At 43.9% G+C, this 25,648-nt stretch overlaps 1 protein-coding gene across 1 annotated transcript; it reads left to right on the top strand.

Annotated features, from left to right (window-relative positions):
• Positions 1 to 23,726, top strand: MED26 (mediator complex subunit 26). Its single transcript, XM_067312963.1, has 3 exons — positions 1 to 90; positions 19,282 to 19,356; positions 21,015 to 23,726. Exons 1-3 carry the CDS (start codon positions 16 to 18, stop codon positions 22,704 to 22,706), a joined length of 1,842 nt encoding a protein of 613 aa, XP_067169064.1. The 5' UTR covers positions 1 to 15; the 3' UTR covers positions 22,707 to 23,726.
• Positions 23,727 to 25,648: the final 1,922 nt, after the last annotated feature.

The following is a 25,648-nucleotide window of genomic DNA, read 5'->3' on the forward strand; positions in this document are numbered from 1 at the left end:
CGCTTCGCCCAGGCAATGACAGCGGCTCCGGCCCCCTCCCCGCAGCAGATCAGGGACCGGCTGCTGCAGGCCATCGACCCGCAGAGCAACGTGAGTACGGCCCGCCGTGCCCCGGCGCTCGGGCGCCGGCAGCGCGGGGGGCGCGGGCCGCCCCGCCGCCGCTGCCCCCCCCCCCCCTCACGCCGCGCCGCCGCCACCGCCTGCCCGGGGGGTCCCGCCGCGGCTCGGGGCCGCGCGGCCGCCGCCGCCCGCCGGGACGCCGGCTGCGGCCGAGCTCCTCCCCGGGCACCGGAAGCCTCCGCTGCGGGCGGTAGCGGGGAGCTCCGCCGGCGCCGTGCCCGCCGGGGGTCCCGCGGCGCCTCGTTGCTCGCTCCCCCGCGCCCGCGCGGCGGCGGCGCCGCCACCGGCACCGGCGGCCTCCCCGCTGCCGGGGGCCGCGTCCTTCCCCCGCCGCCGCGCGGCTCCGCTCTCCCCCCCCCTCCCCTTCCCCCGCCCCGGGGCCGGCCGCCGCTGCCCGGCCATGCGGTGCGCGGCCCGGCGGCCTCCCGACGCCAGGCCGCGGCTCGGGCGCGGCCTGCAGGGGGCTCTGGGCCGGCTCCCGCCGCCGCTCGCCGGGACCTTCCGCGGCGCCCACCTGTTCCTCGGGCCCGGCCCCCCCCCCCCCCCCCGAGCCGGGCTCACCGGGGCGCTTGGAGGCGGCGGACGGCGGTTTGGGGGCTCCGGAGCCGCTCCGGCGCGGGGGCAGCCTCGGTCCTCGCCTTTATCCTTCTCCGCACGGCGCTAATGAGCTTATCCGCTCGCCCTGGGATGCAGCGTGAGTGCAGGAGCCGGCGCACGTTTCACCTGTAAGTGGGTTTAACGTGTAAGTTGAGGTTATCCGAAGTGTTATTTAATCCTTTTAAGGCTTTTGGCATATTAAGGCAGTTCTCCGCTTAGGCGTTCGTCTCTGTGAGAGGATTGCGGAGTCTGCAGCCTGGCAGGTTTTTAGATCTTAGCTCAAAGGTCGCCACAGCAGGATGCGAAGGTGGATTTGGTTCGACCGTCTGCAGCTTGTCCTGGGGGCAGCTGCGGGTGCATCGCACCGAGTGCCCGGTCCAGGAGGCTGGGTGTACAAAACGATGTTTTGGCTCTGTTAAAGTCATACCTGTTTCCTCCTAATAAGTATATTCTGTGTTAGGTGCGTGTTGCAGTCTTGAAGTAGCTAATAAAGTTCTTGCTGCTTGGAAACACTCTAGAGCAGCCTGTGTGTGATGTGAAAACTGAAGAAAAATCACCGTGACCTTGTAATTTCTTGAGTAATCTACTCTGCTGTACATTTGTCAGGAGCTGGAGTATTACCTGTTCTAGTAACAGTCATGAGTTATAAGGGTAATTGTGGGCTTTTAAATGTCAAAGTTATTCAAGTTTGCAGTACTTTAACTCGGTTCTCAGTGAAATGTCAGTATACTTCATGAATTTTGTTTGCTCTGGGTTCTCTTTTTGTGGCTGCAAACTTTTCACTTTACATTAGACTGAGCGCCTACCTAGTTTAATAAAACTCTTGAGAGAACTATGGTTTCCATTAACTTTAAAGCTGTTGGCAGCACTGGTTATCCTACTTCTGGTGTTACTTTCGAAAACACTGCGGCCGTATGGTAGTTAGTAACCAGGAGATGTGTTTTATGATGGATACCTTTGCCTTTCCCCATCCATTAATGTTAAATAATGCTGTATTTTCCAAAACATTTAAGAGTGCTTGCAGCTTGGTTGTGATGAGGGGGATCAGAAATAACCAGACAGGTGTCTGCAAAGGGAAGTAGAGCATCAGCCAGCAGCTCTGCTGAGCTTCTGACAGGTCAGTAGCCGCATATGCTCCAAGAGTAATGTATATTATGTTATAATTCTACATACTTGATACTTATCCAGAGCAATAATTCATGGTGGAAAAATCGGCCCATTGTTTAGAAATGCCTGTAGGCAGGGGGCTGTCTTCCATTTTAACCTCTTCAAACGCGGGCAGGGGTGGTGTCGTTGAGGTTAGTTGGTGCAGACTAAGATCGCAGAGTTTTTTTCCTCTGAAGCCTGTAGAATACATGGTAAACAATAGATTAAACTCTGTCTTGCCTTTTTCACGAAGGGAAGAAAAAACTTAATTCTTGAACGCTTTAAAAAGTAAATTCTGAATTAAAGCTGACTGGAGTCCCAGTGTGAAAGTATAAGAAACTGTTCTGATAATCTTTTCCTACAGTAAGAAGTTAATGCAGCTGTGAGCCTCAGCGCTGTTAGCGCTCGCAGAAAATTGTGGCTACTTTCTTCTGGCCTTTTAGGATCTCGTGTTAAAAGAAGTGGTTGCATTCAAACTTAGAGTATTCATTATTGTGATTGACTTCCTTGTTTACCGAGAAAGTCAAGCTTTGAGGCCTGGATTTCATTCAGGCTTTTCCAATATAATTGTCGGTGTGTGTACGTGCATGTTCCTGGAGAGGAGTAAGGGTGAAAACTCCCCTGATGCTGTCAGATGTGCAGAAGGCCAATCCAGTTTTGTGAGGGTGAGGAGGGGGGGAGGTTCTCTGTAGTGCTTTGATTTGGGATGATTTGAATTTCAGCTTCACTGATATGTTCTCTAATACAAGCTGTTTCTCTTCTGTGGACACCCCAATGTGACTGCAAAGGTCTTTGAAGTGTATACAAAGCTTGAGTAACTCTGAGGGCCTGCTTTAAAAAAAAAAAAAAAAGTTGCCCTACCTGTGTTGAATTTAGTTGTTCAAAATAATCTTTTCTCCGGCTTCTCGGTACCTGCTTGCTTATCAGAAATGATCTTCTGCACCAGCTGTTCATCTTTGCTTTAACCACTGTGTGAAGCCCTGCTGAATCAGGAGCAATGCTTTAATGGTACAGATGCATTTAGCGCTTGAGACCTCTTCTAGCAATTGCTGCAAAACATACTTATAACTTAGTTTCACATACTTAGTTTAGAATTTACACGTATGACCTTTATTTCAAAGGACACCTATAAGAAATAAACTACTAAAATACTGTATCATTTGGGAAGCCACTCAAGATATCTGGTATTATGTATCCCTCTATTCAGCCTTTTTCTTTCGGGGGGGGGGGAAAATGAGGGCAAACTACTGCTACTACACTGCTTAAACAGTAAGTCTCCACATCGGTTTCCTTCCAAAGCTCGTAGGTTAGTGACAATGTTCCAAGGCTCCTGTTGAAGGAAAGTATGAGGTTCAGTGTTATCACACACAGCGATGGAAAATCCTTTTCCTGGAAGAACCTAGTAGAAACAATAGCTGAAGAAATGTCTGACACCTTATTGTAGCAGCTGTGTGAACTCTTGTAGGGAAGAGATTCCTTGGTTCTGGCAGAAACAACTCTTTCCCTTTGGGCTTAGCATGCTGAGAAACCACCTCTTCCACCAAGCAGAGCACCTTTGCCTTGTTAAATCATTCTTTGTACTCTTCAGGGAATTTATTACCTGATGTCAGGAATAATGAGATTTGTTATTTTTTTCCTCTGTGGGAAAGCCTGTCGTTTCCAACTGGCTGTTAGAACTGTGCTTGCAATTAAATGATTCCTTGTCTTGAATATGTAACAATCTTTTCCTTATTTTAAATATTAGACAATAATTTAGTTATTTGCCATTAATACCTCTCTCACTGGTGCAAATCTAGCTTTGGTTTGTAAGTAGCAACCCATTATATGCTTGCTATGTGGATCGAGTTGGTTGAAAATCAGACTGCCATTCATGCAGTATCTCAGTCTTGCTGCTCAGTCCTTCAGGGAAAGTCTGGGATCTGAGTTATTAATAATAAATTGGTCCATGTGTTGTAATATGCAGGTAATATATTGTCCTGGGATGATCTTCCAGTTGACGCATGAGTTGCGTAGTTAAAGATGCTTCCATGACTGTTTTTTGTATTGATTGCTGTATCAAAGTCCTAGAAACAAAAGCCTCTATCATCAGTGACAGATTTGCTTTCTAGAATTGAGTTTTAAAAAATAAATAAATAAAGGGGGCAACGTTCCAGGAAAAGGTGCTATAGACATTGCTGTAATAATGTTAGGAGTGAAGGATCACAGTATTTCGCTTCAGGAGGGTCTTGGTAATTTCTTTAGATGCAGGGAAGTTGCGTGTGTGGCTGAAAGCAGAGTAGGCATGGCTTTTGCTTTAGCTTGATCCTTTTCTGCGAGGGCTAATGAGCTTATCAGTTTTGAGGAAGCTGCTGCGTGCAAAGAGGCTGGAGCCTGATGCACCTCTTACAATTTCTGTTTATTTCCTTATTGTACCTAGTCTCGTTTCAGATAGCGATTTCAAATCGCATTTTTTGTATCGAGGCAACCGATAGTGTTTCGTGTGTGTGTTACTCCATACAGGTGGCTGCATCCTTCCCGAGTGTCTAGAATTTGAAGGGGCATTAGCACATCACTCCTGGGTTCCAGAGAGAGGCTTTGTGCCTGCTGTAATAGGTCCCATTGTATTTAGTTTCTTCATAATTTTAAATGACCTTAAATGAGTATGATTGGCTTTTGATGCTCTGTATCTTCAACAGCTGGATCAGCTTGAACTCGGTTGTTTGAGCTTGCTCTGGAGCTTTCCTGTTCACCTCTTTTCAAAATAGCTTGTAGGCTTCTGGTTTTTGGCTTCCTGGCAATACATTGCGAAGGTGCCTGTGATACTTGCATATATGCTGCGTTTAACTAGTATGAGCTAGAGCCATTTCTGATCGATTGCTTAGGTGGTCCTAAACAATATATTATTGGCGATAATACAGCCTTCGAGATGCTCCCTTTTTGAGAGAGTTTTTTTGAGTTTAAAAACTTTCATTTGTGTGCTGCCCCTTGCAGGAGCAAGACTTGTTATGACAAAGTCTGTAACTGGGCTGCTGAGACCCAATCTGAGCGGAACGAAAGTAGCAGGCAGTTTGGGCTGGGGGGGCGTCAAAGCAATGGAAACCCCAAATTGCCTTTCTATTGCTAATTCCTTGAAACTCTACAGGTTGCAGTAATGATGGCAGCAGTCATTTGCTCTTAAGCTGTAATTTGAGTGCTTGTTTCGGCAGCAGTGGTAATTTAAATAACACCCACTGCTTATTCCTGCTACACACACCCCTCTTACGTGTGCCGGTGCAACAATTTGCAGGGTCATGTGGTGAACTGAATTGGGGAATCGATCTGGACTTAAAGAAAAAAGAAAACAGTTTGTTTTTCCAGGTAGTTTTAAATCTAGATCCATTACCTGATACGCTTTCTGGTGGATGGTGAATAGCACCAGCCCGGGCGTGGCAGCGGGAATGGGCGTTGAAGTGCTGGAATAGGTACGGGGGCTGGAAAAAGGTGTGTTTCTTCCTCCCGATTCCCTGCTGCCTTAGCAGGTTGGCTTGGGAGCTCGTGGAAAGAGCTGTGTTACCTGTAAAAGTTAACCACACCTTTCTCTTTTTTTTTTTTCTTTTTTTTTTTTTTTCCCGAGGCGAGCGGCTGCCTTCTGGAGCAGCAGTTTCAGTTGCAGAGTCTGTGTTGTCCCTGTAACTTGTGCGTGGTCCCAAGATGCCTGGGTCCGTAGCCGGTGTTTTTGTCGTGCTGCCGTAACGGGGCTGCCCTGCGCCCTGTCCTGCGGAAACGCAGGGAAGCTTCCCTTTCCCAGCACCCGGGAGGAAGTTCCTGACGGGCAGCTGATGAGCCAGCTGCCAACTCGAGAGTAAACCACCAGGCACTAAAGGCTCCAAATAATCCAAAATTGAGCTGACTTGGCTTAAACGCGCACGCTTAGAGCAGCTGGAAGCGCCAGCGGAGCCACAGCCCGTGGGAGGGCTGCCGCGATCCCTTCCCCTTCCTGCCTCCAGCCGTGGGAGCTAACCTGCCGCGATCCTACCGGAAAGGAGGCCGCTTTGGGGGCGCGTTAGGCTCCCTGACCTGGCTCCCGACAGGCTCGGGGAAGCAGCGGTTTTGGCGAGCGGGTGTAGCGGGGAGCAGGGGCGGTGGGGGAGCGGCGGCCCCAAGCAGCGCCGCGCAGACCGCTGTCGAGCGGCCCCCCGCCACCGTTCATCGGGTCGTTTCACCGAGGGATCGAGTCTCTCTCGATCCGAATGTCTCTGATCGCCTCTGAACTTCGCTGCCTTCTGTTTCTGCGAGCAGAGAACGGCACGGGACAGAACGTAGCGGCGAGCGCCCGCCTGCCCGCGCTGTAGCATGGAGCCTTGGTCAGAAATGAGCTCTGATTAGCCAGGGGCTCGCGGGAGGAAAGACGTTAAGGGGAATAACTACTGTAACACGCTTTCCTCGACTTAACCGTGGGACAGTTCACTGAATGGACAAACCGACTTTTTGTGGGTAGAATAAACATCCATAATCTCTCACTGTCATCACAGCAGAGGAAAGACCGCTGGTGTGGAGATGCACGTCCTCCTGGGAGGGATGCGCGAGCTTCCTGGACAGCAGCGAACCCGAGGCCGCGGATGCTTGGGAGCTCGGGTCGCTCCGCCGGCCACGGCCGCTCGCAGGAGCCCGGGCTGAGCGGCTGCGGTGCCCCGCAAGGGCTCCGGCACGGCAGCGAGGGCCGGGGGCAGCTCTGCCATTCGGCAGTGGGACGAGCTCGCGCGGCCCCGGAGCTGCAGCCTTGCGTGGCCCCGGGCCGGGAGGCGGTGGAAACGTCTGCTGTCGCTAACTCCTGAGGCAGGAGAGACCCGGTCTGCGAGCGGTGCAACGTGCAAAGACCCTCAGCTAGGGTCTGGCTCTGGTGTAGCAGCTCTGGCTTGGGTTTGGTGCCGAGGCGAGGGCCAGCCTCCCTCGGGGGTGTAACGTGGGGGGCGTTGCATCAGTTCAGCGCTGCTGGCGTGGACTGAAGACACAACAGTGCTGTTGCTCTGGCACCTTTGGCTCCTGGTCAAAGTAGTCTCAGGGCAGCTGAAGCTTTTTTTTTTTTCTTTTTTCCCCCCAAGATCCTGAGAGAGGAGATCCTTTTCCAGCTTCTCCAAGGAGCTGCTGCAGTTGTCGAGCACACTTCTCTTTTTCAGGGACCGTAGTAAGCTGCAGGATAGGGAAAGGAGGAATTGATTCTGCCTGCTAGGGTAATTTGATCTTAATTCAGAAACATTTCTTTTAGAGCATAGCTATTCTGATATATTAGATCTGGAATTTAAAATGAAGCTAAGCATAGTTTAAAAAAAATACGCATCTGTTGTAGCTGATAACGCTCTACTTGCTATTCCGTCTCGCCCATTTTGTGCTTGGCGATAACTTCGAATAAACTTTTTTGGGTCCGTATAACACATGGTATGATGTGGCCCCAATTAGGCACTTGGTCTTTAAAGGAATATTTAAGGTACAGGTAAGTACATTGCATTCAGTTTAATGTAATTGTAGGTTTGTTTATTCAATATTATAACAGCTAAATTATTCTTTCTGCGGGAAATTCATGCTCTCAGCATTTGGAACAATACTTAAGTGCTAGCAAATTGCTTTAATTTGAGGCATAATCTGCTAAACTTAACAACATGCCAGTGTTTTGTGCGGCATGGCTTTCGTGGGGCAGCTGTGCAGGCTTAAGTGCGATTGTTGATATCAAAGTATACAATTTTCAGCATGTCCAAACAGTAGGTGGTGGAAATTTCTATTGAGGAATCACTAGAAGTAAAATATAATTAATTCTGTTTTATTGAACAAAGTGGCTTTCTAACTTAGCTGTTGGGGAGGAGAGGAACCCTATGCCCGAGTCTGTCTGTAGTATTCAGCAACAGTGTCAGCTGGGTGTATTTTGAAAATTTGTACCGTAAAGATGATTGTGCAGAGGTGGAAGTTTTGTCTAAGAGTGACAGCCAGTACTTTTGTGGAGCTCCCTTCTAGCGTATTGTTTTCAGTCAGAATCAGCTTGCAGAGCGTCGTGATCATGCTGTAGGTCTAACTTGTTTTTTTTTTTTAACTGTGTGTGGAACCTCTTAAGGTAGAAGGAGCATGGGTTTCCCCCAAGATGGTAGCGCATGTTCACAACTTGTCTTCGACAAGAAAACTTCCTGCGCAGCTACAAGCAGTGAGATGTTTCTGTAACCTGAGTCATCACTTAAGCGGAGCTTTTCTTTGAGCTGTGTAGTATAGTCAATATATAACTCTCCTTGTGCTGGGTGAGTCTAATTGGGTGGGAACGTGGAATCTGTATAAATCTGAATATAAATTACAGTTCAGAATTCTCCAGAAAAAATGCATAACCTTAATATTGTAGTTTATCCTTGGGGAAACTACAGTTAACGCTTAAATAGTGGAGCATAATGAGATGGAAAAGGAAAAGGAAGAGAAGAGGATAAAAGAGGAGATGGTCAGGAGTTAAGTTTCAAATGTATTTTTGAAAAGGTGGGACGCCTGTGGTTTGTTTTATTGTTCTTTACAGAGTAAGCACAGCATTAAGAGTCTAACTGTATCACGAAACCTCAGTCTCCCCTCTCATGTGTGCAAGAGTTTCAGTGCATCAGCCTGAGCTATCGATTTTTTGACCTTGTTTTGTATCGTCTTCACTGGATTGTTTAAGACAGGATTTCCAAGGGACTTGGGCTTCAGCGGGGCTTTCTTAAGAGGAAATCACGAAGTTGTCTGATACTAGGTTACAGGGGTTAGAAATAACTAAACTTGCCTTGTGAGCACCAAATTCCAGCTTCCTGAGCGTTCAGTGTTTAAATATGAATAAAATGGTGATAGGAGTGCTGAGCTCCTTTGTGCCGTTATGGTCGCGCTGGGTGATGGGCTCTGCAGAGAAGCCTGGTCCTAAAGTCGAGTAGCCGGCCAGCTTGCAGGCTCCGAGGTGAGCGGTTGTGTGTTTACAGTCCTCCAGGGGATGATTTTTCCTGCCAAGGGGAGCAAACTCATATTGTTCCTAAGTAGCTGTTAATGCTCGTGCCCCTGGACGGAATGGCTGACCACTCCCGGACCATCAGGTCTCTTTCCCCCGGCAGGTTATAGTCTCCCAAGGACATGCACTGCCCTCGGAGAAGGGAGGTTTTTGGAAATCGGTGATAGGCAGCAGCATTTTGTCTAGAATTTAGTGAGCAGTCCTTCTAGGAGAAGGATTACTTGATAAGAGATTGCATCTCGTTTTTGGTATCTCCATGAAACTTCTCTCTATAAATATGCTGATAAATTCTGTATTAGTAATTGCAGTTGAATGGATACAATGAGTTATTTCTCTTCAAACTTGGTATTTAAAACCTTCCCAGTTTGTAACTCTGCTTTTGCTCAGATTTTGTGAACAAATACACCGTGCTTAAATTCTCATGAGCGGTCATGCAAGCATATAGCACTTCTGTCTGATGGTTTAATAAATTCCACAATGCAGTGTAGTCTGCAGGCTCTTACCTTAGCCCCTCTTATCATTTAAGGAATTGGTTCAGAAGCTTCTTTGGTACTTTGAAAAAAGTTGGCCTGCTGCATCTAAAGTACCCTGATATGGTAATAGTGTCTTTATTTCTAAGAAATAAAGTAGAAATTATATATCAGTGATGTTAGCAGGGCTTTCTAGAGTTTGTTAAGATTAAGCAGGTGATTGTGGAATGATGCTGTCCAGTTGCTCTCTTTAAGGATCATCCTCGCGATCTAGTTCAGTGTCTGGCTTTGCCCTTACAGTAATACAGGTAGGTGACGACGTGCGTTCGAGTGAAGTCGAGAGGTGCTGTGCTGGGAGCAGCTGGCTCCGCTGGGGGAGGCCGGTGGTAGCTGGTTTCCCCAAATAACTGCAGTCAAAGTACAGTGTACTTGCTGAATGAGTGGATCTCTCTTTACCGTAGAAAGCACCGGGATCATTATGAATTAAAAAGGAGTGCGTTTTGAGGATGACATTTCCGTATCAGCCTGAATAATCAACAAACTCTGTTTCTCTCTTGTTGCAGTAGAATCAGTTGTCCCTGTGACTGCGGCTGCTTTCAGGCAGAAACCAAATTTAATGGCTCTTCAAATACTTAAGGCATAGTTTTGATGCCAGTTTATAGATTCTGATAAATAATAACTATCTTCATTCATCTAGTTAAAGTTTCTGTGCAGGGAGAGGAAGAGGAGAATTGGCTCTCACACATATAACAAAGTAAGAACGTATCGTGAGTAGATGTCCTTAGGACCAGTGTAGTGATTGTTTTTCGGGGCTTGTATGTTAGCAGTTTGTTCTCCTAAGTGTTATTTATTGCGCTGACATAATCTGTAGCAGTTGTTGCACGTATGAGGGGCAGAGGGCACCTTGCGTTATTCCATGATCTTTGGTTGTGCTGCTCAACACTTGAAGAGTCTGGGCCTGATAAGCCATGCTACATTGTTCAGCGCAATGTTAAATACATTTGTAGCTGCTCTTGTTGTGATCCGTGGAAGTTATCCCAGGAGGCAAAGGGTTTATAGGGCTGGATCAAATCAAATGCTTCCATGTTTATTCTTGTTTCATTAAATCATCTGCTTTGTTTTCACAAGCCCGTGCCGTTTTTGAAACGTGCCGGGGTATGGGGATGGATGGTGGTAACCCTGAGGTTGTTGCAATGATGATATTAAGCAGTTACAGAGGTAGAGCAGTCATGAACAACCTGAGAAGGTTGTGACAGACTTGGACATCTCTTCTGGAGGTTGCTTTCACTCAGGGCACCGCACTGGGGTTTAGCGAGGCCGCTCCGAGGGGTAGCGGCAGGACGTGCCACAGGCCGGTGGTGGCAGCAGGCAGTCGTGGGAGTTGACGGTGTTAGAGCCCCTTTCCTCGTGCTCCTCGTGGAGCTCCTCCGGAGGACCAAGGTGTAGGAGCGAGCTGCGGACGGGAGAGCTCCTACAGTGCGGGGTTGCTGTTGTGGTCTGGAAGCTTATCTCCACCAAGTCTGCTCCACCGGCCTGCTAGATTGGCTGAAGAACTGATTTATCTCAGTAAACTGGTTTCTAGGGTGGAATGTTGTAATGCGTGTTACAATGCCAAACTCGCAGTGAAATTGAGAATAAGCTTGTTGCAGATCAATTTGCAATTAAGGAAAGTTTAGTCTTTAATTTCCAGATAACTTCTGGGGGGTTTGTTTATGGCTTTGAAATTTATAATCATCAGAATTCTTCTCCACAACCTTCTTGCAAATTAGTTACTTCTCAGTTAACACCTGTTAAACCCTTCTGTGCTGTTACATTTCTATTCTGAGCTGCTAGAAACAAATCTCCTCCTTAGATTATTATGAACTATATTTTCATGAGCTTTGTCTGAAGTCCTTTATAAGACAAACTATTTTGTGTAATGGCCTGTGTGTATCTCTTTGGGAAGACAGAATTTAGAATGAAGTATTTTGAGTCAACCCTTGGTTAGGACTAAATAGAAACAAGACTGGCTGTTTCAGCATGTTTCTAATACTTGATTTGTAGCATCTATTCCACAGATGTGAATCAGAGGAATGTATGACTGGAAGGGACTTCATGAAGCTACATGGTCCATCGCCTTCACTGAAGCAGTATCGTGTACATCAAACAACTCCTTCCAGATGTGTCTAATCTGTTCTTAAACCTCTAGAGTCATTATAGAAACTGTTTGAGAGCTTGTTTCAGCACATTACTACCTCTCTAGTTATTCCTCATATGTAATCAGTGTATCTCTTGTCGCAAATTAGGCCAATGAGCATGAAAGCATTTGATCACCATTTTCTTTATTATAACTCTATAAGGCACAGGAACTGCACAGGAAGGCTTATTTTGAGCTTTGTCTCCTCCATATCTGACTTTTTTTTTCCCCCAAATAATGTGTGAGCTGAGCACTTAAACCTTTTCTTATTAACCATGTTTTCAAAACCTCTTATCACTGCTCTCCTCTGAACTCTTCTTTGTATACATTCTTCTTGAACTGTGGCGCCTCATGATGAACATGGAATTCCAGCTGAATTTGATTCCTATACCATTCCTTATCAGTATGGTGTTGAGTGAAGAACAGGGCTAACATATCTTGCTTGTAGTATGCCGTGGTAGATACCACTCTGAGAGTGTGTTCTGTTCTGCCATCACGACAGCTGACTGACTTTAATGGTCCCCAATACCTACTCCTTTTTTTTTTTTTCCCCTCTATTTCCTTGGCTTGGATTTGTGCCACACGTGTCCTTCTAGTTTAATAGTATTTCATGCAACTGATGTGCCTATTTTTCAAACAGTTGTGCCGCCTTTTCATAGTGGCTTGATCTAATCTTAGATGATCCACTTGGCTGCTTGCAGACTGGATCTGATCCCTTGCTCTGTTTGCGGTTAAGCTCGTAGGAGAGCAGAGGGGACATTTTCCCGTCCCCGCAGGAGGGGATGTGCTGCAGACTGCTGCAGTACGGCGAGCTGGAGGCAGTACTGGTTTCTTGCTGCTCAGTAGCTTTTCTGTCCCCCCCCACCACCATCTTACAGCAGCAAAAACATTTTCTTCCTTTCACCCACCACTGCCTGGAGATGAGAGACCGTTCCATTGTTTTTCCTCCACTGATCCTGGCATTTATTTAATCTGATGCTTAATTCAGTCTGCAGGCTAAATTAGGAGAAGAGAGGGTAGAACAAATGGCTAAGGGGGAAGGGGAGTAATTATTTAAGCTGACACTGCACTATGGAAAATTAGCTGTGGTTCTTTGACTTTCTGTGCTTCCAACCTTTGGATTGCTATAGACTTTAAGTCTCTTAGAACCTGTATAACTTTTGTAGTCCTAACCTTTGCAGTGATCAGATTGTTAAAATGATCAAGTTTTTGATCATTTCACATACTCCTGACACTTCTGAATATCAGAGGTCTGCACAAAGACTGCCCAGTTGCCTTTTCTTACTTGTTTTTGACCATATTTCGGCTTTTCACTTCTCTTCCAAATGTAAGTTGTTTAATTGATGTTTTTTAAATTGGACAAAAGACTTATTTCCCCAAAAAGGTTTTGCCCAGTTTCCTGCTCTGGTGATTTAGTTATATAAATATATTTATAATTATATTATATTTATTTAGATTGGGGAGTAGGCACTAGAGTACTATGTGATATTATACAGAGACTACGTCATGAATGTTGAGGTTGATAAGCAAGTGTTCCTGCCTGTAGTAACACGGAGGTCTTCCAATTATTGGCTAATGAATACGAATGGTGAAAAGTGTTATACTGTTGTATGCTTTCTAGTCGCCTTGAAGGCCTCTTTGTGTAGAGTAGGAAGACGTTTCCTCGTGTACCACTGCTGTTCTGTGGACTAATTACGTTCTGGGTATGCATCTTGTCTTTGTATATCTAGATTTTACTGCTTCCTATATTCTGCTTACCTACTAAATGACTCCATGAGTGGATAATTCTTTTGCCAGGTATCTTGCGGATGGGTGGTGTTTGTTCCTTCTATGTCAAGGCCAGCCTTGAGGAGGTCTGCCAGGGTTAGGAGTCTCCTGAGTAGGTTCCAGAGTTGTGCACACAGAAGAGCGTAAGCGTTGATGGCACATCTACCAACTGCCATGGGTTCCTCTCATGGAACCTCCATGGCTTTGGCTGTTTGTAGCTGCCAAACTGTTCTCTGCTGGCAAATTCCTCTTGGTCTCGACTTTTCCGGTCTCTCTATACCATACTCGTGTGCATACATACTGCCTAAAGGTAATAGAGGGCTAAACTATTGTCTCACTCCAGGGAAATATTTCAGGTCAGCTAATGTCTTTGCAATGTAGTGTTTTTTTGGAATCTGACCTCACTCCCTGCTCGACAGTCCTGACTCTGTAAAGTGTCTGTGGGAAGGTATCTTACTGGGACGGGGTAATGTTACTCTTGAAAAAAGCCTAAGTACAAGGAAAATCTATTCAAACTGTTCTGACTCTTTAAGTTAGACCTGAAAATCGTTGCCTGAATTCTAACTTTGCCTGTTTGGTCTGTATCTTTGAATAAATGGCATTCTAGTTTACTGCACACAGTATGTATTGTTAATGTCTGCTATCTAGTGCTTCATATATCAAGTGCTAAATAAACACCATACTACTGTATTTCCATACTACTGTATTTCCATTACAGCATTTAAATAAAGCCTATTTTGAATAGCAACTTTTATCTTCTTCCGTCTTATTCCCTGTTTCAGATTATTATGCAATGAAGTAGGTTTTATATAAGTGCACTACTGTGGGCAAGATCTGATGTTGGTCAGAAAGACCAGTCTGCGGTAGAAATCAGTGTTGGTAGAAATCAGTGTTTGTAGACGTAAGTGATCACTCTGCTGCTTTGGATGAAGTAAGCATGCATGAAGGACATCGTTCATAAAAGATAGTGCTGTCTGCATGCCTCCATTCGGATCGGTTCTGCCTTCCTGGCCATTTCAGCAATACTGACCTTGACCCCAGGACTCTGTTGTAAGTTATCCTTTCCTACCTAAGGATACGTGGCCATAGATGCACAACAGTTTTTATAACTAACCAACAAAATGATGCTGTCCCGGGGTGGAGGGGGGTGGCAGTTGGAAGACAATAAAAATGGTGCAAAAGCCCCAGGGAATTTCTGGATAGACCATGCTGTATTTCTTATATTAATTGCTAACAGAAATCATCAGCTTGGGAATAGAGATCTGGATTCACGTTTGCAGCAGAGGTAGAAAGATCAGTAGGTCCACTTCTTTGCTTGCTTTTATAAAATTGCTTTGATACTACAGATGGGAAAGTGCTGCACGAAATACTTTCTTTGAGACTAGCAAAGTATTGAGTTGGTAGAGTATATTCTGAAGAAATAAGCTGAAATCAGATGAGAAATACATTCTCTCAAAGCTAATATTTTCTGATGCATCTGTATAGTCTGTCTCAAACTGCTTATGATGGAGTCAGAGTACTGATAGTTGCAACTTGTGATTTCAGGAGGATAGTGGCATTACATTTTGTTTTGGGAAAGTTTCAAGGATTTGAGGGCTAGGTCAAGTTTAGCTACCTTTTAGAGCCTTTTTAAAATACTAAGGTGATCCGTATGGATGATGATGTAGTTTCAAAAGATGCCTTTTACTGCTGCTATTTGGACTTAGTGCAAGTAATTAAAAAGAGGAACCACCAGTTTCCTGTTAAATTATGTATCTTTCTAGCAAGAAATCCAGTAGGATAGGGATCTGCATTAGCAGCTTCACTGCAGATTTTTTTTAATGGTGCACCTGGTTCTCAGGTTTTCTCCTAGGTGCAAAGTCATACTATGATGAAATACTCCTTCCCCTGCCCCCCAGCCTGTAAGCTATGTCTGTTAGCAACATCATCTCTGATACTCAGATTTCTTTGGTCATCTATCAGGGTATAGTCATGCAAAGGCCTTTGGCAAACATCCCTACAAAACCTGTTTTTTAATACAAACACATGATTTCTGCTTCACTCAAATGACTGTGGATGTCTCTGTAACGCTCATTTCTTAGACAGCAGTGGGGTGAGAGCCCCTGCGGGGCTGCGTCGACCCGCGTGCGGAGGCAGTGCTGGGGTGAGAGAGGAGCCGTTGCGCTGGCGTTCGCTTTCTGCTTTAGCTCCGACTGCTCGGTAGATAAGGGAAGAGAGGGGCACCTCGTCCGCCTCCGAGCACAAACCAAAGCGTCGCCTTTGGGTGCTGGTTCAATGTAAACCGCGGCCCTGCTGGCTGCTTTCCTGCCCCTTCCCACGCCCGGCACGTGGCAGCGGTGATGCCAGCTCCCGCACAGATGTGCAGTTTGCTGCTGTTTTCAAATCCACCTGGGAAAGGGGCTGTAGAGCAGGAGGCGGCAGGGAGCAGTTGCACCTGCAGGAGGGGAAGGTGAGTGGTGGCTTGTGAACAGCAGGGAAGTAAAATGTCCTTCCAGGAGATGGGAGGCTCCCAGAAATTTCTGCCCAACCAGCACTGGAGGTGGGAGTTACTGTAGCTTGCAGTTCCTGACCTGAACAAACTTATCCTTTCAAACTGCCGTGTAACACTTACCCTGACGGTAGTGACTGAATTGCTATTGATTTATAAAAGCTAAAACAGGATTAAAGTGGTAAATAAAAAAAGAAATTAAGCTGCTTGATCTTTTCCACAGAGTTCAGAAACCCATGCTTTTTGTCTGAAACTGTAGTAAAAACGTCTACTGCTTAATTTGGAAGAGATACCAGTAGTAAACTCCAGAGTGTGGCTAAACGACTTAAGGAGACTTGCATGGACTAAATAAGATTTGTCTTCTGTGACCATCATTAGGGTTGGCTGGAAAGGATTATCGCAGATGACTCAAAGCAGATGTTCTCCAGTAAACTTTCGAGTGAATTAGTCTCTGTGCCAGTCTATCTTCAAAACACAGAAGTAGCACAGGGTAATTTGAAATGCAGTACAGGTTAGTCTTGGGTGTCTTCTGCGAGGTCCTAAATACGAGGTCCTGGGGTTGGCCTATGGAGAAGGTTTTGTTTTACAGGATGGCGCTGGCAATGTAAGTAGATAAAGGCACGTAGAAACTAAAGGATGTGTAAGTTCCTGAGACACCGAGTTATTACGCAATTGTAGTCTTGCACAGTGTCTGAAGAGACTGAAGTTGCCAAACTCCCTCATCCCACAGTGCTTTATTTTACTTTGCCTATCTAGCATATGTAGCTAATAAGCATTTTGACTAGCAATTTGCATCAATAAATGATCGTTCCTGCTGCTGCTCAAAATAGGATTATGTCCTGGTAGGTTTTATAACCTAAGTCTCATGTCAATTATGTGATAATACATGAATTATATTAAGCCAGTAACAGATGGTTTAAGGTAAAGATATGGGTCTTCTGTTATCGGAGAGGTGTCTTTGTGTTGGAAAGATTCTCTCTGAGGTGTTTTTTTGGGGGGAGTCATCTTGTTTTTGTCATATTTCATAGTTTTTATTATTTGGAAATAGGCAAATATGATTTTTATGATAAACTTATCTTTATGCCAGCTTGGGTGAAGAATTCCAAGGTAACTATACAAAACTACTGGAGAAGGGTGGAGAAGTTGTTGAACCTGCCTGATCCTTGTTTTTAGAAGAACCACATTTCCCTGAAGGTCAAAAAGAAGGAAAAAAGAGAAGTGGCTTGAAGTTGATCTCTGCTGTGAGCGTTCATGCTCCTTGCAGCAGCGATTGCTTCAGTACGACAACGTGTTTTCAACTGGTTACAAGTGTGTGAAGAATCTGAAATGGGTGTTTTTGTCCTACCAGAAGTTAAGAGCTCAACACAAACTCGGTGGCTAAGGCTGGCTTCACTTGTCTTAGTTGGTATCATGTGTCCCTTAAAGCAGGGAATGAAATAAGTCCATCAGTCTTGGTACAGACCCGGTGTCTGGTGTTAAATGGTAGGTGAGTTAGTATTCTGGGGGCATCTATATGTGCCTATTTGGGTATTTAAAAACAAAAGCAGAGCTGTTACTGGAAATTCCCTGGCCAAATTCATCTTTCTGTAGGTGTGTGTATATATGAGCATATCGCATTCCCCATCTTGACCTTTTGATAGACTAGTGATCCTTTTTTACTATCACTTTGTCATTTAGATAACAAACGTTTGGGGATTACCAGTAACTGCAAAAATAATTGTACCAATTATTGGTGTGTGCAATACACAGAGCCTTTTTGCACACAGATAATTCATAACCTAAAATAATGTGTTGAGAGGGACAAGTATCTGTTTTGCAAGTCTAAAAAATCTTTGTCTGGAAACTCCCAGAATTGAGCATTAGCTATTCTAAATGCTCCAGTTCTAGAAACTTTGACAAAACTGGTGTTGTATATTACTTAAGCTGGGGGAGCTAAACCATCCTTCCTGGGCACTGAGGGCAGTGCAGGGATAAAAGTATGAAGAAATGTCAATGTACTCAAGTGAAATATTAAATACTAAAGTGTGCAAAAAATACTTGCTGCTCTAAAGCTTAAGCAGAGCTTTGCCAGACCTGACTAGATGGTAAGGTTTTAAATATCCGCAGAGGCATTGTAGTTTAGTGAAGAAAGAATCTTGGCAAACTAATTCCTCTTTGAATGTTTTACATCTTGTAAGAATTATAATCACTCAAAGTATATATAGATTTAAAAATAAGTTTAATAAAAGTAACTCTCAAAGTCTGGTGAAATGCTTCATTGCTGACAGCTTTATGTAAGTATCTTCAACCTTAAGCGATCCTACTGTGATGGAAAAAAAGCATTGCGTATGCATAGGGTTATCTGAAGAACAAAAGAAAAAGGGAATTTTGCTCCCGATTTCCCTGTTGTTGCTTAATAGAAGGGTAGAATGGACTTTAAAAAGCTAAGAAACTTGCACTGTGTTTAAAATGAACAGTGTTGCGGCAGTGTGTGTGGCTGGGGAGGGCAGGCTGCCTGGTGGGGCTCCTTATCCACGTTAGCGTAACGGGGGATCCCTGTCGAAAGATTTTTCTTAGATGCAGTTCACATCCAGTTGAGTCACAAATGCAATTAAGCAATAAATGAGACTCGGTGATTCAAATTTTCCTTTGCATTGTCTCTTAAATCTATCTACAAAGGTGAATTAGAAATTCCAGTTTTCAGTGCTCTTAATACCAGCTAATGGAACTATGGATCTCTGTGTAGCCTGAATTTTCTCATGGGAACTATTAAAATCACACTCGTGTTAAACATCTGCAGATTGTGGGCAACTGGTTGCGTGTGGAATTTATTAATGCGTAAAGAAATGTTGCAGTGGAGCACATCTGAAAATCTGATACACGCTACTGTAATATACTGTGAATTTCTGAAGTCTCTCCTCACCATCTTACATATTGGGGAGCATAACTCTAGAATGAGCACCGAGTTAGTTGGTACGGTGGACGGCTATATCCCGTGCTTCGTTCCTCCGATGCTGAATGATAGTCTGAGGACACCTACTGGGCATCGTGTTTGTTTCATGTCTAGTTTTAAACTTGAGGTAGTTTATACCCAGGTTTTTAGACTCTTTCCTGATGCAGCTACAGGAAGCACCAATAGTTTGAACAAAATTGTGGAATGGAGACTTGTATAAATCAATAGTAGTGCATAAAAGAATGAATGTGAGACTTCTGATTTAACTGGTAACTCTTCTTGGTCTGTTTGGCACTTATGTTTCCATTTAGGCTGTTGGGCAATTAACAATTAATACCTTGTCTAGGGGTCTCAGAACTTTCCTAGTGTAAGTTATGCTGGTTTTAGTGATAATATTTCATTTAGTTTTATATAAGAGCATGTTTGTTATAGCTCCTTCAGCTTCCAACTAGGTCAGTAAAGTGTCCTTGTCCCTATTCTTGAACAATCAGCTCCCTAAAGCCAGACAGTGTGATAGCAATTTTGGGATTAATGCTTCAGCAATTATAAAGTGGAAGGCCTTAAATTACACTTGATAACTAAGACCTTTGCACGGAACATGAAGTGACTTTGTCTTCCTTGTTGCAGATCCATAACATGGTGGCAGTGCTGGAAGTGATCTCCAGCCTGGAGAAATATCCCATTACCAAAGAGGCACTTGAGGTATGTTGCTCTCTAAGCATCACTTGGTTTTTAGGGGTATAAAAGACTTTTTCTGCCTATCTAATTTCCATAAGTGTTTTTCTTGAAACAATATGTTAATTGCAAGCAATTCACAATTAAGGTAGTATTTTGTCCCTCTCATGCTTCCTCTGACATTCAGCATACACAGTGATTCTTTCTGGATTCAGATCAGTATTCTGAGCAGCCCAATTTCTATTTGTATAAGGCACTAAATTAATCATTACTTGCTACTGATGAATACTGGTGCATTGAGCTATATCACGCTGCTGGCTGAAGATTGATTGCCGCCTTAGCAGCTTGATGACTAAGGAATAAAGAATCTGAAGTAAGAGGAATATAGTTACTCTGTGTCCATAAAACTACTCTTAAACTCAGTTAAGCATATTTCAATGCCTGATCTGCTTCATGAGATTAGGTGTATCAAAAGCTGAAGTATCAGGTGGGATAGCAATTGCAGCATCATTGCCCACTCTCAAATACAGAGTCCAAAGAAGTTTTTATGCTTAAATTATAAAAACATTTCTAGTCTTTTTATTGAAATTATTGGTGTAACTTTCTTTAACTGCAGCTTTTTATAACCTGCAAGTAATCATTAGTATTGTGAAATGTGATTAGATGTAGTGTCTGAGTGACACAGCTGCGGATATAGCTGAGCATTCTCCATGCTGCATGGGAGATGTAATGAATCTCAAAATAGCTCTGCGATTCAGATGGGTAGTATTACAGAAAGTGATGTTTTGTGCCAGCAGTTTACCTTTCTATTCAGCATGTACCCAAATAGTTTGGAAGTGCATTGCTTTTGCAGACTGGACACCTATTTTGTCAATGCCAGACACAATACTAAGATGTTTTCTTCCAATTGGAGAAGCTGAAACCTGTGTAGATTTTTTTATCAGCTCCAGCTGTATTTCAACATACGTATCACAGCATGTTGCATCTTTCTCAGTCCAGTCCATGTCTTCCTTTGAAGTACTTTTCTTAATTAACCTGACTTGTGGAACAGTGTTTTCAAGTGTGCTTTGGGAACAATCAAACACTTCACTTCACTTCTGCTTATGGAATCATGTTGGGATGTCCTAGGAATGCTTGTTTAAATTGGTCTTTCATGTCCTTGTGAGATAGAGGAGGTGGAGAAAGAAAGGGCATAAATCATACCTTGGCCAGATTTGTGAAATCAAGATTTATGTTGTTAACGTGTTACTGTAACAGGCTAAGATTCTCAAATGCCTTCTCATGCCTCTTTCTGCTGGTCTCAGTTTCACTGTGGTGAGCGCACGTTTTTCTGCCTCAGGTGTGGCACTTTCCCCTCAAATCTGAGCTTGCACCTTTATTTTTCAAGATTCTTGCTGATTAAAGAATTCCTTTCTGATATCTTTCACAGTTGATGGCTCTGGTACTTCAGTCAGGGAACAAAGGAAGATTCAAAACCTACAGTAGGTTTTGTGTTGTGTGGCAGAGCATTGGACCAACTGGACTAATTCTTTCCAAAAAGATTAATTTAGCTCCTAAATCTTTCTTGTCTTATACTAGGTATTTATTAGGGTAAGCATTAAAAAGTAGATTTTTTTCTTAAAATTGAAGTCAGAATTTTGTTTAGAATGATATGTGTTTGTAAAACAACTTTTATCTCTTTATAGGAAACGAGACTTGGGAGGCTTATCAATGAGGTGAGGAAGAAGACGTCCAATGAGGAACTTGCCAAACGTGCCAAGAAATTGTTGCGGAATTGGCAAAAGTTGATAGAACCGGTAACCCAGAATGAGCCAGTGCCAAGAGGGTTGCCGAATCCACCTGGATCAGCAAATGGTGGTGCTCACAACTGCAAACCAGAAGCACCACTTCCTGCCATGGCTGGATCAAAGCCAATCAGTGAATTGAAAAGCAGGAATGATATACAGAAACTAAACTCTCCAAAAACAGAGAAATTGGGAAATCGGAAAAGGAAAGGTGAACATAGGGATGGGCATCAGGGCCCTCCTGCCCCCAAAGTCTCCAAAGCTAGTCATGAAGTATTACAAAACTCTTCACCCCCTCCAACGAACGGAATTGGAGGTAGTCCTGAAAATTTCCCTAGTCCTGTAGATGTAAACCTACACGCAGGGCCTGAAAGCAGCAGGACAGAACTCAGTGAAAATGACAAACACAATAAGATCCCAGTAAATGCTGTAAAACCTCACACCAGTTCTCCAGGACTTGTAAAACCTTCAAGCACTTCCTCGTTATTAAAGACTGCAGTGCTTCAGCAGCATGATAAATCGGAAGAAACCACAGGACCGCACCAACCTAAGAGTCCTCGCTGTTCCTCGTTTAGCCCTAGAAACGTTAGGCATGATACTTTTGCTCGGCAGCATACTACGTACTCACCAAAGGATTCAATGCCTAGTCCATCTCAAAGGTCTCAGTTCTTAGATACTGCACAGGTGCCATCACCACCACCATCCTTGATGCAACCATCAACACCTCCGATGCCAGCAAAAAGACTGGAGTTCTCTCAGCAATCAGTAACTGAGGTGTCTCAGCACTGGCAGGAGCAGGTACCTTCCGAAAGCCAGCACAGGCATACCGCAGGGACACTTCAACAGCACACATCTCCCAGCTGCAAAACCAGCTCCCATTCTGGGGAATCTCTCACGCCGCACATTGGCTTTTCACAGGACACTTCAAAAATGGACAGTGATGATGCTGCTTCAGGTTCAGATAGTAAAAAGAAGAAAAGGTACCGACCTAGAGACTACACAGTCAACTTGGATGGGCACGTCACAGAAGGGGGTGTGAAACCTGTGAGATTAAAAGAGAGAAAACTTACTTTTGATCCCATGACAGGACAGATAAAACCTTTAACACAGAAAGATCCTTTGCAGGTAGAAATTCCTGCACTTACTGAACAGCACAGGACAGAAACGGAAAAGCAGGAGCAAAAACCCAACCTGCAAAGCCCTTTTGAACAAACGAACTGGAAAGAATTATCCAGAAATGAAATAATTCAGTCATATTTAAACAGACAGAGTAGCTTGCTGTCTTCATCAGGAGTACAGACTCCAGGAGCTCACTACTTCATGTCTGAATATTTAAAGCAGGAGGAAAGCACTAGAAAAGAGGCTAGAAAGACTCATGTTCTAGCTCCTAACAGCAAACCTACAGACTTGCCTGGGGTCACAAGAGAGGTCACAAGTGATGATCTCAACAGAATACGTGAACATAACTGGCCAGGCGTGAACGGTTGTTATGATACACAGGGTAACTGGTATGATTGGACACAGTGCATATCTTTAGATCCACACGGGGATGATGGTAGATTGAACATCCTGCCTTATGTCTGCCTAGACTGAGTACAATTTTGCTAAAATGCTTTTACATCTGCAGTTAGCAAAAATGGCAGACACTATGCCACTTAAACCTGGAGAAAGCCTCCTGTCCTGGACAAACAGGCCCCACGAGCAGAGGGTGTGAGGGAGCTGGTTATTTACAGCTCCTTCCTTTAAATTCTCCTTTTGTGAAATGCTGCTACAGTTTACTAACAATTGCAAAGGAAGGCATACGAAGGTTGATAAATTGAGTTCAAAACTCTATAGCGAGCCAGCTATAAAAAAAGTGTTAGTCCCCAAGAAGTGAAGATGATTTCCAGCACTTTCTGAATGCCGGAATCTTACTACAGGCAGGTACAGAGAAAATTGTGGAAGTTACCTTAACAAAATATGCATCTATTTATTTGACTTGATTTGGGTTTTTATTTGGCAGTGAGATATTCGAGAGACAATGTGCAAAAACTGTAGTTTTATTTGTATCGCATCTCTGAACATGATTGCGTTTTTAAAGTCATGTGGTACGGAGATTGGGTTTTAAACAGCAGGTGTTGCACTGCAGGCTGGGAAACCAGCTTCAGCTCAACATTCCATAGGCATCCACATATTTTAGTCTGGTTTCAGTTTAAATCCAGTCTCTGAGAAATGCTGCAAAAACTAGATGTTTAAAGATATTTTTGATCCCACCACCACCAGCCAAATATTTTTCCTCCTTTTCCCTTCCTGCAATCTTCTAGGAAAAAAAGAAAATCACCTTTTCTAGAATCTAAACGTAATGAGGGTGCTATAAGTTTGTAATTGTACTGTGAGAGGGAAAAAGGAAGCCTGTTTGTATGCTGGAAATATACTTGTTACCATTCCTTTAGATATTGTTTGCCTTATGGATATCCATCATAAACGCAATTTGCAAAAACAAAGAGCCTTAGTGAATGTACAGTAACTAGACTTCTGTATTCTTGGGATGCAGAAGGGAGCAACTTTGCTATTTGGTCCTTTAAGTGGACACATTGTGATATAAATGTGGAAATAAAAAAAATTTGCACAAAACAGTTTGTGAATTATTTATACGTAACTGATTTATTTTTTAAAGTTTGGTCAATTCAGACAAACTAAGTGATCATCAGCACTGAGAGCCCATTGGAGCAGTGTGGCGAAGCTGAATCCCATCTGACACTCTCTAGAGCAGCTGGCTGTTAGGGGTGTACGAGATGTCTTCCAAGTATGTTGGTGGTATTCAGTCACACGGGTTGGATTTTTTTCTTTTAAACTCTGGTTGCATCCAGGGTTTGGAGACTGATAACCCAATTACTGTTAATGTACCTCAAAGATCATAGTTCACCTTTTCTCATCTCTAATTTTGTAATATATTACTTTTAATTGTTAAGCATCTTATAAAGTGGCCTGATTCAGTATAAAAGGCTAAGAATTTCTATTAACTATAATTGCTTTAATGTTTGGGACAAGTTGTTTTCTGCAGTCTCCAGTAGTGGGCTTCTCTGGGGGAAAGGGAGAAGGGACAAAATACCAAAAATATTGCTAGTTTTAGCGATGTTAACTCTGTTAATCCATTTGGGCTGGATCTTGCTTCTATGGAGAGCCTTGGCAAAAGCCCTGCTGCCTTTGAGAGCAGAGTCAAGCTCTTAAATATCAAACTGTGATTTAAGAAGGGTGTTTCTTACCTGGTATACATTAGGCTGGTTCATTCCATGGAATACAGATGTTAAGGTATGGTTTATTTTTAAGTCATTCCTGTTCAAACCTACTGCTTTTGTGATTTGACTGCTACCGAAAAGTGTGGGTGTTTCAGAAATCTTACTGATGTCTGTTTGCTTCCATTTCTGAATTCTGAGGTCTGAGACTGAAATTTCCTAACCAGAAAAAGTGGTTACCAAAAAATGTTTCCAAGTATATTTTCAGTTTACTTCCATTTTATCCTTCTGCAGTTGATGAGGTCAAGCAGTGAGTTTTAGAGATGGGGAAGGTTCAATACCTCGCAGTTCAGGAAGGTAGATTTGATGGTAGAGGGCTAAAAAACTGGGAATGCTTGATTTTCGTTTATGTAACAATACTGTGTATTAAGGGACTCTTACCCACCCCCTACCCCTCAGCCCTGCCCTGTTGCCCCTTCTCCCATTTTTCCTGAATGGTCTTCACTTAGGAGCAGGGTCTGTGCTCTTCTGAGGCCTTTGAATGTAGGGCAAAGTTCAGGAAATGAGTCTTGCATTCCATCCAATATATTAACCATCCTTTTCGCCACTGCTTACGTTTCTGCTGCAAGTCATGGTCCGTAAGGGCCGTACTGAGGGAGGTGCTGCCCGAAGCTCTTCACTGCTTTCAAGTTACCGTGTAGCACTCGGCAGCAAACTGACCATGTGGATGCTCACTTTGCTGAGAGTGTGTTAAGTACTGGGCACAGCCCTTTCCCTAGTGGTACAAAATCACTGGAGAAACTCGCTCCGAATGCAAGCTTTAAATCTTGTTACCTACCTAGTTTGTTTCTGCTGTAAGGGTCAACTCACTTGGATGTAATCCACGGTGAGACAAGGCTTGACAATCTTTATTTCAGCATGCTAGTATAACCAGTTCTGTGAGCTCCAACAAATGTGAATAAGTTTACAAGGTGATTTTTTTGTCAATTTTGTAAACAAGTTCAAATGAAGTTTACCTGGTGCACGTGTGTATCTGCTGTGTTACTCATTTTTGCATGAACTTAGTTTCTCTGCTACTTGATTTTCCTAACTGCCTTACAAAATTTGCTATTCTAATCCTAAAATCTTAATATACTGCCCTCTCTTTTCAATGAATGACATGAAATGGCTCATCTGTGATCTTTTGGGAATTGCCATTACCTGAAGTGCATGTTTTCATAGGTACATTAACATGACGTAGAAATGCCTTTTGAAGGACCGCGTGGATGAAATAGGCAGTAGAACCCCCTCCTCCTCCTTGACAGATACTCATCCATCTTT

The sequence above is a fragment of the Apteryx mantelli genome, chromosome 30 (assembly GCF_036417845.1).
Source record: "Apteryx mantelli isolate bAptMan1 chromosome 30, bAptMan1.hap1, whole genome shotgun sequence".
In the NCBI taxonomy this organism is placed as follows: domain Eukaryota; kingdom Metazoa; phylum Chordata; class Aves; order Apterygiformes; family Apterygidae; genus Apteryx; species Apteryx mantelli.